At 36.6% G+C, this 20,942-nt stretch overlaps 1 protein-coding gene across 1 annotated transcript in view; it reads right to left on the reverse strand.

Moving 5' to 3' along the window:
- Positions 1-20,942, reverse strand: part of LOC109050369 (triple functional domain protein-like) — a 97,282-nt gene that overhangs the window by 69,680 nt on the left and 6,660 nt on the right. Inside the window, 1 exon segment of the mRNA XM_042777022.1 lies at positions 8,873-8,926. Coding sequence (XP_042632956.1) covers positions 8,873-8,926 — 54 coding nt within the window.

Consider the following 20,942-nt stretch of genomic DNA (forward strand, 5'->3'; position numbering starts at 1 on the left):
TCATGTGTATAAGTATCCTGAGTCAATTTTGTTGTTTTTTCTGAAAAAAATATTGGGTTGTGTTAACCGTAACTTCGAAAAGCTCTGGAGAAACCAAGGCAGTACACCGTATAACACCAGTTACCACTCTTTCACTTATAAAGTTACGGTGCCGGCTTGGATTTATATGGTGTCTTTGTTTAGCTTCGCATCAATATAAAGTTACGGTGCCAGCTTGGATTTATATGGTGTTCTGTCTTTGTTTTACTGTGCATTAAAGTCTGCCACATTTTAATTATGGTGCAGACAAATGAATTGGATAGATTGCGATCCACCAAACAGCTCCATAACAGAGCACTGTAAAGACTAGACAACTTGGCAGGAATATGTAATCGTGAATAACGAAGAAATATATATTTCTTTTTGTAATGTAGATTTTTCACCAGGCTGTCACTTCTAGTTGGACGCGTGTGGACTCGAATGCCATAGCTAGAATGATCAATCATAAAATCAGTAGCCTACTAACAGTTCACAATTAAATCCATATCCTACCTTTTCTTGTAACCCGATAAAATCAATCCATGGCGATGAACGTCTTTGGAGAGGTTTAATCCACAAGCATTCTGAGCATTATTCCTGCTTGTTGGCGTAATCCACAAGTCGCTCTTTTAGTTTAGGCTATTTCATACAAGTCAATATAAAAGCAATATGCTATGTCTAGCATTCTTTTACGTTACTGAGCATAGCAAATAAATTGGTATTCATGGTATCCACTCACATGTTTAATTTTTAGTCTGCTTGTTATGGTCAAAAACAAACAAACAAACAACAACATTAATACATTCGCAATAGCCTATATGACACAGGCCATGATTACTAGATTTTATACAGGTGTTACTAAAACGATATTATGATGATGATCATATGATATGATGATCAGCAACCAAATATTGATAATGTGGAAGTTACTGCCTTTTGCCTTGGTGTGACTTCTCACGTTTTGCAGACAATGCAAAGGCAGAGTACATTAACTTCAATATAGTGGTAAAAATCAAGTTTGAGCTCGCAATTTTTTAATGTAGATCATTTTCATTACTAAAAAATCTCATTTTTAAATTTCCAGTGTCCTACCTATAATTAATTTGGCTGGACAAGTAAAAAACTTTAGTAATTTTTCTCAGTTTCACACTCTAGCGAGTTAAGGTCTTTCGCCTTTGTAGGGCAGAATACTACTATAAACGGTACTCAAGATTAACATGAGATTGGCTGAAACTGTGTGTGTTATGTCCCCTTTGATGAATATTCTGTTTTACTAATAAAAACATCAGATAATGAAAGAAAAATTTGATGTGATTCTTGCAAAACTACAAAAAGACTGTTTGAAAAGATAATTAAGTTAAAAATTAAAATGAATGTGACTGTAGAACCCAAGACACAGTAATGGACAGGTAGAGCAAGAAACAAACATCGGCCAGCACATAGACGTGCATGTGGACTTGTAGATCTGGTGACAGTGGGCTGACAGAGATGAATGTCACTGCTGCCCATCACATTCGTGACACTGACAGACCTTCAGGCCTCATAAACTACCTGCAATCCTTCACTCTCACTCAAATGTGTCTGTTCTTTCTCACTTCAGTGATCTGTTTACTGTTTGCTTGTCATACCTGCTTCTTCTAAATGATGAGCACTTCCCCACACGTATTGTATATCTTGCTTTTCTCAAATTCCCTCATTTGATACGTTTGTTGTTGTTCTCTCATTTTCTCATGAAATTGTCAGTTATCCACCATTCATTAGTCATCCACCAAATTTTAAAAACATTAAAATTTTGATGGGAAAAAATATTTAGTACATTTCTTTTCACTACATCAAAAATATTTCTACTTTTAAAGGAAGATAATCTGGATTAAAAGTTGAAAAAGAGGAGAAAATTGCGTTTTAAAGCACCCCTGCAAAAAAAAAGCCAGAAACGTGACTGAGGATTTGGGGAGAGAAATGAGAGATTCCAATCAGTCCTCCAGAATAATTTATCAGATAATGTTCATTAAATTGAGTCACCGGATTACTAAACATGTACACTGACTTTTTCACACTGCGAGAACTAATAAAAGATAAAGAAATTTCACTGACGGATAAAATTAGAGCACGACAGGAAAATTTTCAACCCAATAAGAAGCATAATTTGTATTTGTAGGGCAACCTCTGCTTGAGACATATAACTGCAAATATGCGCACATTAATATCTGTGCATTTCAGAGGGCAAACATCTTTACATTTCATATCCATCTTTTTTTTTCATGTGCATTCTCACTGCCAGAGAGCATTTCCAGCTTCTCTTAAATCAGTCCCCCCAATAACAGCTTATATAAAACCAGAACCCCAAACAACACACAAAAGATCATATTAAACAAATATACCTAAAAAAAAAGACTGAAAAAGCAAAAAAACAGACTGGAAATATACAGTCATAATTCAAAACAAATGTTTCTAATAACGACACTCTGCTTGTGAATGGGGCTAAATAATATTAGACATCTCTTCCTCAACATCTTATGAGAGCCAACAGATGTCCCTCAATTGTCTTTATGTTTTCTGACAGGTATCTGTCTATCTGGAGTGATAGTTCACCCAAAAATTAAAAGTCTGTCATCATTTACTCACCCTCAAGTTTACAGTAGCCACTGATTTCCACAGTATTTATTTTTCCATACAATGGAAGTCAATGGCTACCATCAACTGGTTGGTTAACAACATTCTTCAGGATATCTTCTTTTACAATCAACAGAAGAAAGAAACTCAAACAGGTTTGGAACAAGTGGAGGTTGAGTAAATGATGACAGAATTTTCATTTTTGGGTGAACTATCCATTTAAGATGGATTTAATTGATCATACATTCAGTCAACCCACAGACTAGTTGATTTTTGTAACTGCGGTTTTTTTTTTTGCACATCTATAACCACTGAAAAAAATCAATTTTCAATTATATTAATAACAATATCAGTTATACTAATATAAAAAGGATTCTTTAATTTCTAAACTTTCTTTACCCACCACTTCACTACAAGGTTCTTCCTTATTCTGGCCCTCAGAGCAGCACTTTTTATTTCAGAAGCTCATCAATCTCAATCAACCATTTCCCCACCTGAGCAATTTGAGGTCCTGACTTACAACACAAGCTGATCAGGACCTGAGGTGCAGCTCTACTTCTCTAGACCTCCCATTTCACACTGGGCTCTTATACTGCTCTACCACTCTGTCTTCTGAGTCATGTATTCCTTCTCAAATCCTCCTTTAATTCACTTCTTCTGGCCACCTCATCGCCATACTCTAGAACATAATAAATGCCTATCCTCCTCCTGTCCGTGTCCTCCTATAATCACACCTATGTGCTGTCCGACACCAAAAGAACTAGAAATAATTAAGCCTTACACATCGTCTGGTCTCTGTGACAATTTGAGGTCCATATAGAGCTATGAGAAGTCAATAAGAACCCAAACACCTTTTAAACATCTTTAGTTTGAAATAACGATGTAGAAAGGGAGCATAATGAGCTAAAATGCCTGCAGCTTAACAAACCTTTCAAGTTTCCATTATTGAAATTCCTGAGCCTCCGTTATGACCGTTACAACTCAAAAAAGAGGAGGAGACTAAACACAGTTTAAAAAGTGTCTCCACTAAACCCTAATCCACAGCAGCACATGCTGTAATCCAGTGAGCCAAAACACTTTTAAGTACCTTATGTTGTACTATCCCACTTCCTTTCCCCCCGCTTTTCTTAATTTAAAAGACAGACAACACACACCAATTTCAAATCTTATTAACGAACAAAATATTCAATAGAACCACATTTCACTTTAAGTGTGCATTATTATCCAAAGTGTTATTATCCAAACCGGGTTTGCCCAAATGTTATAAAAGTTAAGTAAATGTTGTTTAGAATGTTACCTCAAATAATGCAGACAGGTGCACTATTACTTTTCTAAGCATTTATATATTTAGAGATTTTTATTTATTTATTGGCCTGGCAGACAATAAATAGGCCACAAAATAAAATCTAAGTAATTTCATTTCTTTAAACAAAACAAAATAAAAATGCAGGGTCACAAGCCACATTTAGGGACCAGAATGTCAATGATTTGGGACAATTAGGAATACACTTGAAAGCTAGTAACACCCTAGTAACCATGGTTTGCCTTGTTAGCATGATCCAGTTTTCCTTTGCTGGTAGTTCTTAAAAAAAAACATTAAAATACACAGATTTTTTTGTGCAAGCAATACACAAATATATTATATTTCACTGTATTACAGGAGATGTTTTATCACTTAAAGAATTAAATAATAAAATAAAAATTTTAAAAGTGATTAGCGTCTTTGGTGCCTTGCATGTCACAAATCAGGATAAATCGCTAACTAGGTTTGAAACTGTTTAAATGCTAAAAACTAGCTTAATTTGGTGAATGTTGTGGAGATTTAAGTCTACATTCAGACTCACTAGAGCACTTTAACGTTCCGATCCAGGCCTATCTTGTTTGGACAGCGATCTCCCGTAACTGTGATGTCAGAACAGCCTCTGAGCACATGTTTGTGTATCCGCTGGTCATGTGCTTTGTGGGTACTGAGAGGGGCCAAAGAGTCTTTGATGGGGTGGGTCATGGCATCTATTTATAGAAAGCACAGCTGCGGGACCCATGCAACTCCTCTGTGTGAGGATGTTTGAGAGAGAATGTGTAGCCTATATTGTGCGATAAATATTCCATTTATAACATTACAATGCCTGAACTGATATGGGTTTGTCTAAAGCTGTATTTTTATACTGTGGTAAAAGAGCTGCAAGTGGTTCAGTCTCTCAGTGGAAGCCATTTTGGATTAAATATTTAGGGACAGCAGTTTTTTTGGCACAGAGTCATGAATGCTTCCTGCAGGGGGCTCATGTTCAGAACTGTTTGACAGAGAGAGGTGAGAATGTGAGAGATTACAGCAGCTGAGTCGTGCTGCTTCACCCAATAATCAAACAGACAGGTGCTCCATTAGCCAATCAGCAGCAAGCAGAGGTCAGCAGGAACATGGAACCTTTAGACCAATGCGCTGCAAAGTTTAGCTCCAACCCCGATCAAACTCACCTACCTGTGATTTTGTAATGATCCTGAAGACATTGACTAGCATGTTCAGGTGTGTTTTTTTACAATGAATTAAAGTGCAAATGACTATATTTTTTACAGAGACGACACCTGGAAATCACTTCAAGAATGAAACATGGTGGTCATGTGACAACAATGTAGCACACTGATATATTTGCCATTCCATACTGTTTCACAAAACCTAGTATTCAGTTTCAAACATAGCCAAAGGCTATTTGCTATTTGCATGTTTGCTCTGAGAAACTGTACACGTATTCAAACAAACAGCCTTCACTTTATTATGAATGGAAAAATATTAGTTGCTTAGAAATGTTTGAAGGAAATAATGCAACAGATGGTGGGTGAATTATGCATCTCATTACACTATATAGGGCAAATTCATATCAGACTCTCGGCTTTGTTTTCACAGCACTAGAAAGATTCCATCTCATGATATCTTTAAAAAAAAAACAAATGCTACTGATAGCAATATGATATCAATGACTAGTTTCTTTATAGCAACAGGTTCTTCATATTTTCCTGACATTTTTCATGAATATATATCTCAGCTCTTCAAAATAAATGCAGCTTTTCCAGTAGCAAGCTACTTTTTCCAGACAAACAGTGGTATAGCGTGACAAAACCACTGATTTATGTCACATTATATTGTGCATGCAGAGTTACAGAGAAGCGAAATTAGGCAGAAATGACACATGCACTCCTAAACTGTCCTCTCAATTCAATTCACTTCAATAGTCAATAGTCAGAAACGGTTAAAAAACAATTCACCAATTTATTTGAACCCTTGATATAGAGAAACATTGAGTTAAACACTGCTGTTAATCAGACAAAAAGAGTGTGTTTCTAGTTTTAAGTGAAATAAAAATGGGAAAAAATTAAAAGATTCAAGCTGCTAGGGTGAATCAACATCCTCATTACTAGAAAATGCTGTCACCCTACCCAAGACCATCATTGTGCCAGATAATTACTGCTCTGTTTATTAATACATTATTTCAACTGATTGTTATTTATTTAAAAAGGTAAATAGCATTATAGAAGCTACTTTTTTTAAATCAACCAACTACTTTATCAGATGAGTAGCTTGACCATCTAAGCTACTTTAAAATATGAGAAGCGTGGCAAGCTACAGTTTCACTTCCCCAATGCTGGATACTATTACTTTTATAGTAGTATGGACTGGTTATTTGGAGAAGCATAATTTAGGGTAGTAAAACCTTCCTTACAGCAAGCACAGGCCATAAAATTGCTCATGACAGAACTGCTGGACGTCTCACTCCGAAAACACTGACAGATTCCTCCCTGTTGCACACATGTGGTTCATTTTAACCCTGCAAGTGTGAACTGTCAACATTTCTGTGGCTCTGGGAGCAGAGATTTCCTGACTCAGTCATGTCAGAGATGTAAAGAATGTGTATCATTCACAACATATGCTCCTGATCGTGGCCAGCGAGCCGTTTGCGTCGCACAGTGATATGGACAAGGAAAAAAGTTTATACTAATGGACAAATGGCTGATCAGAGTCAGGGTTCAAGTTGCGGATAAAACAACTGTTCTCTTTCCTCCCTCATTCTACTCATTGGTCGTCTGTGTATACACAACATCACACACTTTCCGCTGTTTGATATTTATCCAGCAACCATGTTTTTTTTGCAGTGCTTCCTTTGCAGACAGTATGGTGGCCTAGAAGTGCAAAACAAATCACAATTCTAATCACAAAATAACAAATTACAAATGCAAATCTAAAAAACAAAATAACAATTCAGAAAACACAACAACAATTTGGAAAGCATTATAACAAGTAAGAAAACACAATGATAAATTCGAAAACAAAACAACAAGTCAAAAAACACAACGACAAATCAGACAAACCGGAAGAGGTAGGTATTGTTTGAGACAGCGCCATTGGTTTGGGGTTACTCACCGCTGACTGGACGAGACATCTGTCAATCAAGGTATACAGCAAGAACCAGCCGAAGAACAGCAGAGTCGTGGTAGAAAGTTTGGAGATGGTATTAAAGTAGCTCAGTTTAAATGTATTGTATGAATTGCGCTTACTATGGAATAAAAAATATGGAGTGTCTATATACACTTAGTGCAAATAGCCCGCCCAGAGGTGAAAAGTGACGTGACATTCAGCCAAGTATGGTGACCCATACTCAGAATTCGTGCTCTGCATTTAACCCAATCCGAAGTGCACACACACAGAGCAGTGAACACAAACACACACTGTGAACACACACCCGGAGCAGTGGGCAGCCCTTTTATGCTGCGGCGCCCGGGGAGCAGTTGGGGGTTTTTACGATGCCTTGCTCAAGGGCACCTAAGTCGTGGTATATGTTGGCAGAGGCTATGTACAGTAATTCCGCCCTGCAATGTGTGATTGGGCAAGTCAAGACTTTAAAAGAAGCTGTGAATAATCAGCTCCAATGGCACAGAGTGTTAAGCTCGTGTTGTTGGCTATTTGATGCGATTGACTGGGGTTCGAGCCCGCCTTTTGCCGAACTTTGTTTTTCTCCCTTTTCAAATCTTGTATTAGCAATGGATTCTATTTACACTAAGTGGAAATAGCAGTATTTTTACCAATATACTATTTACACTAAGTGCAAATACTTATTTACACTATGTTAAAATAGCAGGATTTTCTGCTATGTATACTACTTGTTGCAAATATTGGCAATTATCTGCACATCAGTATTATAGTACATTATAAAACAATATGCAATAATAACGTATTGAGTGTAAATTATCATTTTAAAAACATGGAAGAAATGTTGTGTGATTATTCCTTAAAAAATGTTTGTTTCATAGCCTTATTTTGTTAGTAGTAGATTCTTAGTAGATGTACATTCTACTGAAAAATAGGTTTCAAATCAAACCAGACTTTTATTTTGACAGGCTGCCATGAATACCTTTACAGTTCTGTGTATGTGATATGACGCTAGTTTTACTCAAATCAAACGGTCAAATGCTTATGAAGTGACTATCAGAGCAGTTCTGGAGGTGTTGTTCATGTATTTACGTCCTCATTTAGTGAGACACCAGACGCTGAAATCACCGCGAGCGTCACGTGTGCTTCAGTATATGTGTAGTAAATGGAACCGCGTGTCTGCACCATTCATTTACAGAGATGCGCAGAACATGCAGGATTCATATTTAAATAGACTTTTGTGGCTTAATAGTTACAGATATTAGTCCATGTCCCGATTTGATTTAAGTGTAATGACCTAATTTTGATTAATATATTCAAAATTTGACAAATTCTGTGACATTCCATAAATTGTGAATTTTTTATGTTTTTATGACTGGATTCCGTGATTCCATCCGCGTTTTTCCGTATCACGGAAATCATAGGGCCCTAAGATGTCTCGTCCAGTCAGCAGTGAGTAATCCCAAACCAATGGTGCTGTCTCAAACTATACCTACCTATTGATTTATTGTTGTGTTTTCTGACTTGTTCTTTTGTTTTTTAGATTTTTTTTAGAATTGTGATTTGTTTTGCACTTCTCGGCCACCGTAAGAAAGAGACATCCAGTCAAAACATCAGACACAAGAACCCTCAAACACGTCTTTCCTTTCATGATAATGTACAGACAAAACAAAGCCAAAACCTGCCAAGCAGAAAAACACAGGTGAAAGTAAATAGCTAAATTAGATGTTTATTTAGGTTGTGATGAAACTTGAGGTTTACTGGCCAATTAGACTCAAGAATATAGCATGTACATAAACCATCAATGGTTTTAAAGTTCTTTACCTGTTATTTGATTGGAGACGTCGGCTTTGGGCTCACATTTTGAATGCGCACAATCTATGAAAGAAAAAACAAAAATAGATGAGTTAGACCATCTAAAGATAGTCTGTAAAACACCAGCTTCATCATAGTTTATGGTTATGATTTTTAGTTTGTGTATTATTGAAGAAAACTTAATAATAATAATTAAGAAATACAATTAAAAATTTAATAAAAATAAAAGAAAGGGAGTCTGTAAAATAACAGAATCATAAATTCTAATAAGTACGGGTGGGTGATATGACCAAAATCTTATATTAAGATACGAGTTAAAATTACTCATATCATGATATAAGACTTTGGTCATATCATAGTAACAATATATGTCCCGATATAGTTATTTTTGCTTTACATAAGGTCTTTATACCATAAATGATACCATAAAAATTTCATAATCACCATCACCAATATCAAAAAAACAAAAACAAAAAAAAACCAAAATAAAAAAAAAAAAAAAAAAAAAAAAAAACTCAAGCTCAAGACAAGTCAGTGGTTAAATGAGAATAAGAAACTAATTACAAGCAATAGGACAAAAAAATACAGTAGAACAAATAAATAAGAAATGTTACATACATTGTATAAAGTAATAGAATGTATAAAAAACCTGCATATTCTTCGCTGTGTAAATTAAATATATTTCTTATTATTAAAGTTACAAAACTGATTCAGTATAGAGAAGTGGGAGATTTTCTCTCTTTTGTTGCTTGACTAATTCTGACTAATACTAATCCATGAATAACAGACACTGCTGTCACTTTAAGAGCTGCCAAGATCCAATATACTGTTACACGTGTTTTCAGCTGTTTGCTTTCACTTAAGACCTAAATTACTGTGTTTATGAGGATACTTGCAAAGACATAAAAGAAAAAAAAAGAATTGACATAAAAGTGTGTGTATTTAAAAAAAACTAATTAAAATAAAAATGTTAAATACTATTACAAATATACAAAATGCTGCCTTCTAAGAGGAAACATTTAAGCCAAATTGTAAGGCAGCACCGTATGTTACCTTTTGCAGAGTAGGCAATGCCAGAAGGCATTACAATGAGATCAGTGGAAAAAGATGGTGAAGCAAGAGAAATGCTGATTATGAACTTACGCCGTTCATTATTAAAAAATATCAATAAAATTATGTAATGCAATCTTTAAAAACAATTATTGTACCCAATATTTAAGAGGGTGCTGTGTGTCATTGCTATCATTACCTTAGCAACATGCTAAGAACAAACTTTCACTTGAGGTTTCATGATAGTTAGCTGATGATGCCATAGAATTCAGCTCCCTATGCAAGTTATCGACTAACACAGCTTAAATTTTTTTCAAAAAGCCTTTTAAGATCTCCAGTGCTTGTGGTGCCTGGGGATGGGTTTTTTTGTTCTCCCACAAACAGATAACAGATAAGAAGGACATTTGCCTAACATCATTTTAACTCCATGTGCTTTAGGGTTGGGAATCGTTAGAAGTTTTCCGGTTCCGGTTCCGCCTAATGGTTCTGGTTCCGATTCCAGTTCCATTAAAATCATTAAACAACGATTAAAAAAAAAATAGTGGAAAGGAAAAATGCACAATACTCAACTACTCAATACTGTTTATTACTCACTGTCAACTTAATTTAAAGGTTGGCAATGTCAAAATTCAACATATATTACAGTATACAAATTTTCAGGTTGCATTTAAATGAACTATTATTATGTTTTTTACTATTTTACCTTTATTGAATGTAATGTTGCTGGAAGGTAGTAAGTAATGTTAAATAATGCTAGTCCATCAATCAGCATGTGCTTCAAAGTTGATGTTTTTTACACTATCAATAACATTTTGCTTTTCAAGCAGGAATAAGCTGGTTGGCCAAATAGTCCCTTGAGGGCCAAGACACTTGTTCATTTCCCTAAATTAATGAAATACAAACTGTTATAATTATAACCATGTATACACACACTCCATAAAGCCCCTATTTTACAAATAATAATTCAGTCAGGAGATGGTGTGATGCAATGAGTGGTTTCCACATTTTTAAACATTTAAATCACGAAAATAAATATTTTCTATCACTTTGTTTATCACTCTTGAAATGACCTGTACACTAAATAATCTAACCCTCATACTTACATAACAATAGCAGTCTATTTATTAAGTGTACATAAGTCAATTGGGGGAAGTCATGGCCTAACGGTCAGAGTGTTGGACTTGCAACCCATGGGTTGCGAGTTCGAGTCTCGGGCCGGCAGGAATTGTAGGTGGGGGGAGTGAATGTACAGCGCTCTCTCCACCTTCAATACCACGACTGAGGTGCCCTTGAGCAAGAACCTGAACCGAACCCCCAACTGCTCCCCGGGCGCCGCAGCATAAATGGCTGCCCACTGCTCCGGGTGTGTGTTCACGGTGTGTGTGTGTGTGTGTACTTTGGATGGGTTAAAAGCAGAGCACGAGTTCTGAGTATGGGTCACCATACTTGGCTGTATGTCACGTCACTTTCACTTTCACTTTCTTTTTTTCACTTTCAATATGTATATTAATGACAATATGGGACAAATACAATGTAATTCAGTGGCGGCAGGTGCTGCATGCTGCCGGTACATGTACAGTCAGACAAAACGACGTGCACAGTTATCAATGGCGCGAGTGCGCGTACAGTCGTGGGAAACGTGTTAAAGGCACGATGCGTGGCAAGTCTTGGATTGCACGTCATTGGAAACAATGTGCTCAGTAATTAAAGAGGCAAGGCAGTGTTTCTGTTATTTGGTTTGTGACATCCTTTATGGGAAACGCCGAATCATCAGAACACCAGCGCAAGGCTGCTCACAGCACTTGGTCACGTGTCGCACCAGAACTGTTTTCGGAACCGAAACTTTTCTTTTAAAAAAAACAGAACTGGTTCTGAATAAGAACAGGTTCTCGGTTCCCAACCCTAATGTGCTTCACTTCTCCTTTACTTGCGACTTAACACCACACCATCTGGAAACATAAAAACTGTCTTTGCTTTACGCAGACCTGCCCCAGTGACCCTAAAATGTGCTGATGTTTAAGCTTTGAGTCTGGGCACCAGTCAGTGGACTAATTCAGCAGAGGTACTGACCTCTATATCACACATAAACTGCCTGACAGTGGGGAATCATGGGAGCTTCTGTTTTATAAGGATGCAAAAAGCAGAGTTACTGGCACATGTTGCACGTAGTCACATGCTTACGGGCAAAATATGGAGCATGTGAGGGCAGAATGAAAGAGGAGCGTGTGCAAAAAGATTCAAAAGCAAAAGTTGTACTTTCTTCACACGCTTGGTTTTCTTAGCAGGACCAGCCATTTACTGCTGCTTACATCACAGCTTAAAAGTGAAGTCATGCAGCTCGCATACATCACAAGAGAAAAGTCAAGTTATGACATGTTAATAAAAATTTCATGCTCAATTTAAAAAAAATATATATATTTATCATGGATAAATCATTTATAATATGATCATTAAGATGCATTTAGGAAAAATACTGAATGAATATCCATTTCATATTCTATAAACGAAAGCTTTAACTGGTCAAATTAAATGATTTTGTATTTAGTTCACAAGCTAACCAGTTAGCTGACAGTGTTTGCATACCACTAGCTGATGTGCCTAGTAGCTATCACTGCTACAAAATGATAACTAAATTATTTTATCTAGATTGTAATAATGTAATATGTTCTGGAACAGGCATTACAAATGGCCACCTGACAAGCAGCTACTTCTGAACGTTTACACATTTATCGTGTAATTAATGAATGTAAAGGCCTGTTATACTTCAAACAAAATCGAAGTACGAACTGATATAATGTCATTTCGAACAAAATCAGGTCGAATCTAAGTTCGTTTTGAGTTTGTTTCGGCAGTTCGAAACAGCTCTCCAAAGCGGACTTTCTGGGGAAGTTCGTTTTGGCTCCTAAGCACCTTTGAGCTTCCACTGGTCCGTGGTGGTTACAGTAGGTGGGTGTGTTCTGAAACTCCACCTTCTTTGACATGCACCTTCTTTTTTTTCTCAGGTTCATTTCTCATTCTACGGAGGTCCGAGCATAGAACAACATCTCCTGAATACACTGGAGTGTCGAATAGCTGAGCTGGCACAAATATATCCACACCTGTACAATCACTCGCGGAGAGATTTTAAAGATTTAGAGAAAGCATTTTATTCCTAGAAAGAAATTGCAACAAGCGATGTTATGCAAGTTATGCAAAAAGCGACGTAGAGAAACATCCGAGAGAAGTTTTCCAAAGCCATGAAAATAATGAAAGGAAAGAGTAAAGATATAAGGTAGCAAGTACCAAATACATGTGTTTCAAATAAATGTTACACCTTACTGCTGCCGCTGTTCTTTCAATAAGCAAATTTAAAGGTTACAATAAATTAAATGCCAAACGAATATACAACAAACCTTTGTTTTTATCAAAAGTAAATCATGACACATAAAATATAAAAAGGTGTAACAATTTATCCAGTTTAATAAAATAAATGAACACTTATAAAACAGAGTAACAGACTGACTACAATATTTTTTTCCACATCCTGCTAAAGTTTTCAGACTATGAGCCAGTCACACTTCCCATTAAGGACTCATTATGGAAATAGAATGGTTCTTTTGTATTGCAAACATGATACTTGACTCTGAACTGATGCTAATCATTATTCTTTTGTCTATAATATTCTGACCATTGGTGCCTCTCTCACACCTAGACTGCCTACACTTCATTTCATCATCGTTTTGTTTAGGGGATATGCGCGAGCGTTGCGACACGTTTATATTAAGCTACACCCGGGGGTGTCGGAATGTTCGGAAACAGTATACCGTCGCTCAGCCTTTTCGAATTTCTTTTTGGCCCCAAACAAAGAACGAAAACAAACTTTATTTGAAATATATAGGGGCCTTAAACAAGTTTAAAAATAGGATTGTGTCAAACTCCACTAAACTTTACTAAAATACTATTTTATCAGTATTCATGTAATATAGTACTGATTAATATTATTAATAAGTTTTTATATTTTCAGTTTTCATTTCTAACATTTCTAATTTTCATTTAGGTTTCTTTTTTTTATAACAATTATGGAAAATAGGTATAGTTTTAATTTTAGTTAATGAATAACAACAACATCAAAATATTGGTTTATTTTTAGTTTATATGCAAGCAATCAGATTTTCCACATTTTTTAAAATTATTTTAAATTATTATTATTTTTTTTAATTCAATTATTCAATACCTGGATTAATTTAATATTTGATACAGCTTTTTCTCTGTGGTTCAACTTCAACACCACTCTCAAAGACGGGAACTCAATCACACGTGATAAGAACAGCATACCACAAACCGGCTGCAATTTAGAGGTCTCCAATCCCGTCGGGTCACGCAGAGTCCATTCGGGCCGGGCTCGGGCCATTTTTTTTTTCTTTTTACAGATCGGGCTCGGGCTCATTTAGCTTCTCTCCTTTTACTTTTATTTCACACATAGGCTACTGTATGAAATACTGTTATAATGATTATATAAATATTATACATCGCCTACGCAATACGCAACGCATATACACATGCATTAGCATACAGGTGACAGTTGACCATGCAGAGCATCAGGGAGAAGTTGAGCGTGGGGAGTTATTAAAGGTTCCAAATGCTTAGAAAAAAGCTGCATTTTGAAAGAGTTTTGATTTGATTACCACAGCAAGCAACGATCCAATTGGTCATGTGCAGTCCTCGCCATCTTCTCACTAGCCTTTAAGAAATGCATCTATACGGATTATGATTATAATGAAAGAGTTTGTTTTTGATATGTTTTAATTCCTAAAGTACTAATTTAAATCTTTCTATAGATATATTTATCATGTTGGCATGTATTCGCTGAGTTTCAGTTCATTTTTATGAAGTGCTCCTGTTCAAGACCAGATGGCAGAAAGCGCATCATGTTTGTTTTCTGTAATTTATAAAAGCACAACTTTTCTTGATGTTGTGAGTGATCAAAAATAAAAGTAGACCCTTTACAGTTACGAATGATGAATTACTCATACCTTATGAGCAAAAATGACAGCGTATCCACGGAATACAGTGATTGCGCTGGCGCCTCCATGTCCTGCAAAGTGTGCTTTAGCACAAGCTATTGGATATAGTGCACATTTATCTGGGTTTAACATTGAAACATTGTTATATGCTTTAACTGTTTTAGTATATCTATAGAATTTATTTTAGGCAAGTCGTGATGATTTGAGAAGGCTAAATTGATCAAACGTATATGATCAGCTCACTGTCTGCCAGAGGGCCGCCTAGTCATTACTTTAAAAAAACAAAAACTTATATTTAACGAACAAAAAATGCTCCAAAGTTTTTTGGGAAATTTACTTAATAAAAAAACGAAACTAAATATAATCACTTTGCCATTACATACAAAACTGAACTATTTTTAATAGCTGAAACAGTAGTATAAGCTGTTTTGGGAGAAGAGGGGAAAAAGGCAGGCTCGGATCGGGCTCGGGCCGGTAATTCTGATAAGCTGTCGGACACAGTTCGGGCTAGGGCCTGAGCGTCTCGGGCCAGGGCCAGGCTAGGGCCTAAATTTGAGGCCCGTGCAGGGCTCTACTGTAATTACATCCAACGTTAGACAGAGGACATATGACTTCCCAGTACATTTCTCAGCAGGTATGTTAACCATGCTCTTCCTGAAAGAGTCTTTTGTGTGTTGGTCTGTGCAGTAGGTGTGGTGTGTGCTGGGCTGGGCTGGCTGGCAGGTTGGGGGAGGGAAAAGCAAGAGACTTGCTGACAGAAAAGGGTCTCTCTAATCAGACACAGGATCTGGGGCACAGTACACCCCCTCTCTCTTCCTCTCAGATCCTCTTTCTATATCAGAAACACCACAACATCCCATCTGCATCTCTCTGATGTCACAGAGAGTGGTGCTGTGAGAGAATGAGTTGATAAAAGTGTTATGTAAAGGCCACACACATATTATATGGCACATGCATAGTCATGGTATCAAACTCATGGTGATGGTATTTTGAAGGATACCATGATATTATTAGCATCTCAAAGAATACAATGGTATTGGTAATGGTAAACCCTATATTCCACTGCTGTATATACAGCTCCACAGGAAAAAGAAATGAAGTTTGAGCTTATAGACATTTGCAATAGAAAAACAAAAACAGAAATACAAGATATATAATAATAAATAGACAATAAATAGTTCATAAATTATCTTTGCTGGCCACACTCAAAAACATACAGCCCCACCAGTTTAGTCTGATTCATGAACAAGTGACTCTTATGAATCAAAACGACTCACAACCTCTAGACTTATTTTTCTGAAGAAAAAGTTGGCCATCTCTGTTATGAATCAGTCTAATAAATTACTGACTGAATTAATCAGAGTTACTGAAATAACATCTGACTCACTGGATATGATACCATGTAGTTAAATATAAACATTCACCAAAAAAAAACAAAAACAAAAAATTTTTGTTGTAATAACTTAAATAAAATAAAAAAATACATAAAACAATATATTGTTATTTGATAAAAAAAAATACAGTATCATAATATGTGAAATATGAATACAATTGGAAATAACTGTTTTCTATTTGAATATATTTTAAAATGTAATTTATTCTTGTGATGGCAAAGCTACATTTTCAGCAGCCATTACTCCAGTCTTCAGTGTACAGGTGCAAAAAAGACTTCTACAGAAAACACTAGTCAACTAAGGCACTTTCTGGTACTTTTGTTAGCAAAAGGTGGTAGAAATCATTACTCCGTTTTCTACAAATTCCATTTTCTATGTTTTCCTTCTGCAGGGTGGAACATCAAAGTGAGGTTGAATAGAGACCAGAGACCAAATATAAACACATGGGACATAGTTGCAAATCCAAGCGCATGCCTGACAGTTACTCATAACTGCGACACTTAACATGCACCTCTCTAACATGTGTACTGAGACCATTTACATTTACATTTAATCTTTTAGCAGACGCTTTTATCCAAAGCGACTTACAAATGAGAACAATAGAAGCAATCAGACCAGCGAGAGAACAACAACAGTATACAAGTGCCATGACAAGTCTCAGTTGGTCTAGCACAGAACACGTAGCTGTGTTTTTTTTTTTTTCAAGAATAGAATAGAAAAGAAAAGGTAAGTGCTAGTATTAGTTGGTCAAGTGCTGTCGAAAAAGATGTGTCTTTAGATGTTTTTTGAAGATGAATAAAGACTGTTAAAGCTGTTGGAATTGAGATTGGGAGGTCATTCCACCAGCTGGGCACAGTCCAGGAAAAGGTCTGTGAGAGTGATTTTGAACCGCTTTGGGATGGCGCCACAAGGCGCCGTTCACTTGCAGACCACACAACATAGCCTTCAGTAAATCAAAAACGCTTCTCAAAAAAAATTACAGACAAGTCTGTTTACACCCAAGACATTTAATGTAAAGCAGACTAGAAGAATGGGTGATTTATCATGAGGTGGTAAAGATGAACTGTTCGTTTCATTAATTCACTCACGTTCAAAAACACAAACACTTGCCAAAAATCACACAAACATGCACAGCCCAGTGCTCAAAAGTAAACCATTGAAGGCAACCGATTACAAGATAAAGCGTACTATTCCAGTCCAAATAAGGAAACACAGGCTAAGCGGACAGTGGAAAAGGCCTGGTTCAAATCCACTCCTGGGGAGAAAAATTATGTTTCTGCTTTCATTCCAAATCCCCAGCAAAGAGCCGTTTACTTGCAGGAAGCAACCACAAACTATTCAGTAGCTCACAGAAGACAAAAGACCCATTGCATGTTGCTGAGAGTGATTTTAAGACTTGAATTTCACACAACCGCAAAACATATGCCAGCAACAAAACAATACACATATAACAGGGTTGTTGTGAGGTCACTCCTTTCCTTTTGGTTTAACCAGACAGGAAATGAGCTGGTGACATAAAGAGACTCACAGTACAAAGATACAAGGTCAGATGTGTGTTTGTTACATGTCTACAACTTTAGTCAGATCCAAAAGCCCCTCCACTCAAAGCCAAACAAGAACAAAAGCAGAGAGGGCTGCTGTGATTCAAGCCCACGTGTCTACGGCCCTGGCACTTTCTTACCACACAAGCCTAGTCATTGTGATCAGACCCTCCTTTTGTAGAGCAGCAGGCGGATAGTCATCGATCAGACTCATACGTGAATCATGTGTTTGAGGAAAAGGGGCTTCTCATTGCCACATGCTTGCTATCTGGCTCATACAGGCCTAATCGGGTCTAACAAAGCTGCGGCAGAAGTCCTAAGTATGACTCCGTTTCAGAGCTTTTACTACCCTGAGCTGTCCGGGAAGCAGTTCAGAGCCAATGCCAACACAAGAGAGAGCGTTCTGATCCCTATCACACAACAAAAGACGTATTTCCCCATGGTGCAATTAGATTAAGCTCAACCGCCAAACTGAGGCGCTTTCATGTGTTGATGTTTGATATTTTGAAGGTTTAGGCTGCTAGGCCTGAGCCTGCCACAACTTTTTGTTGGTGCTCAGAAGGGCTGGGCAGCAAATAAAATCTAGATTTTTTTTTTCAGAACATTTGACCGATTCAAATTTCATTTTTGCTTTTTTTAATGATTAACTAGTCAACTTAAAAACATCATGTTTCACACGAATGAGATGGAATAACAAGAACAACTAACTACTGGAAACCGTAATAATAGATGCGTGCATATATTTGTGTAAGGAGGTCACAAGATAACTGCAGCTCTAGTTTAAGTGTGTACAAAATACATTTTATTGGTCATTTCTAGAGCGAAATAGCACAGACACTGGTCAATTAAGGATGGAACTTTCTAGCATCCATGTTTTTAAGCATTTGTGTTCATGCAAACTGCCACCTCATGTATACTTTGGAAGGCTGTACATTCAGCTGTACATATACATTAAGCGTACTTCAAAGCTGAAGTGTAATATGAAAGGCTATGCATTTGATTGTATGTATATGCTAAGCCAAGGCTGCCCAATTTTGCTCATGGAGGGCCACTGTCCTGCAGAGTTTAGCTCCAACCCCAATTAAACACTCCGGAATCGAAACTAACCAATGTCTTCAGGCACACTAGAACTAGTTTAAAATGGCTCGCCCCGTCAGTTGCTCTGACAGAAAGGCTGCGTGTGCCACTGACAGAGACGCTACTCGCGCTGTTTAATGTGTTTGAGATGTGCTGTTTTCCTTAATGCATTACTTACATTTCACTGGTATACTCTCTGTCTGCAAATGTTAGAATGTCATGGAAATATTTCCATTCTGCTGTCAGAAAAAGCAGTCCTCTGCTTTGCGATTCTCCGCTAAGCTTCACAGACTTCATTAAGAACGACCGCCGCCGCACACATGCACGCCAAACAGACTAAGTGCAATGAAGTAGCGCTATAATTCTAAATAAAATATAAATTTTGCTGAAATATCTATAGTTGGACAATAAATGTGACATATGTAGATTTTTAAACCAACAAGTAAGTGTATTTGTGTGATAGATATATTTCAAAAATGTCCAGCTGTTTTTGAATGCTATGTGTCTTACCCTATGTGAACGCCCCCTACGAAACACATCTGATCAGTGCTTAGCAGAAGGGTCGTTTAGATGACCCAACGACTATACGATTATGAAATTATGTAGTTATGGACAATGACAGTACATGGATGACTAAGGATCTCATTTCTCTTCTACAATGACCTAAAACAGTATAAACAATGGTTTAGTATACATCAAATGTGCCGGAAATGCTAATCAAGAATTATTTGTCTTTTGGTAAAGGTCAATTGATCTTAGACTTGCATTCTTACACTCAGGAGCATGAGTAACGGCAACAGTTAAAATAACTTCTACACTTCAATAATTTACCAAAAAAATTTATTCAAAGAGCAAGTTAATAAACAAACAAGAAGGAATTTGAACTGTCTCTAGAGTTCAACTCAGAATTTTATATATAGTTAATTTAATAAACAGGTTGGTTTAGTTCAGTCAGGTTAGTATAGCAAACAAAATGAAATATTATACTATGAAATATGTGAAATGTTATGTCTGGACTATTTAATAGACTAACAGAAGCTATTAAACCAAAAAGCATTCCCAAAAAAACACTCAAATGAAACAATCAATCAACAAACTGCACAAATAAAACTGGTCAGGTTCCCTTGAATAAGACGTTCGTCACAGACCTAATTCTGGAGGTCTCCATGGAGCAGCATCCAGAGGTCTGGAGAGCTGCAGTAAATATGCTTTGCTAGGAGACAGACGGCATGACGCATGCTGATGTTCACCGTCATTGTGAGCAAGTGAAAATACAAAGGACATGAAGAGTTAAACTGCTTAAAGCTGCAATGTGTCATTTCTGCACCACTACCAGCCCCAAAAGTGACTGCAAAAATATTGATAAAATAATTTCCAAACAGGATTCCCCACCTGTTTTTCACTGTTCAGCCATACAAATAGTCCCGCCCCAAACACACACCCATTGGCTGAGCCAATGTTGCTGTGCCAATCTGCTCAAACAAACAGAGCTTTCATGTTGAAAAAAAGTGTTTACACTTTTCAGGAAAACAACCTACCAATGACTGACTTGTAGTTGTCTCTGCACATTAACCTAACGAGAAACATCAGTTTTAAGTAATTATGATAAAGAGAAAAAAAAAGAAACTTTATTTTTATTGCACAAAAACAAACATGTTAAAAGGAAATAGGCAAGTGGGCTATATGGTTTAAAATATTACGTTTGTATTTGAACTTCTAATATTTACATTTTAAAAACATTTAGCAAATTATGAGTAAAATTAATTCTAAAATCTTCAATCTTCAAATGTAAAAAAGTATCTTAATTACTTAAAATAATTATTATATACAGTCAATCAATCAAACAAAATCAGGACACAGACAGAGAGAGCAAGAAAGAGTGTGTATGTGAGAGAGAGAGAGAGAGAGAGAGATCTCCCCATCCCCCTGCTCTCATTCCCTGATCTATTTTGACAGTCTCCATTTCTTCCCTTCTCTCTCACTATTCTTCATCCTCCTGTTGTACCTATTCCTT

Source organism: Cyprinus carpio, chromosome A19, assembly GCF_018340385.1.
Source record: "Cyprinus carpio isolate SPL01 chromosome A19, ASM1834038v1, whole genome shotgun sequence".
Classification (NCBI taxonomy): Eukaryota; Metazoa; Chordata; class Actinopteri; order Cypriniformes; family Cyprinidae; genus Cyprinus; species Cyprinus carpio.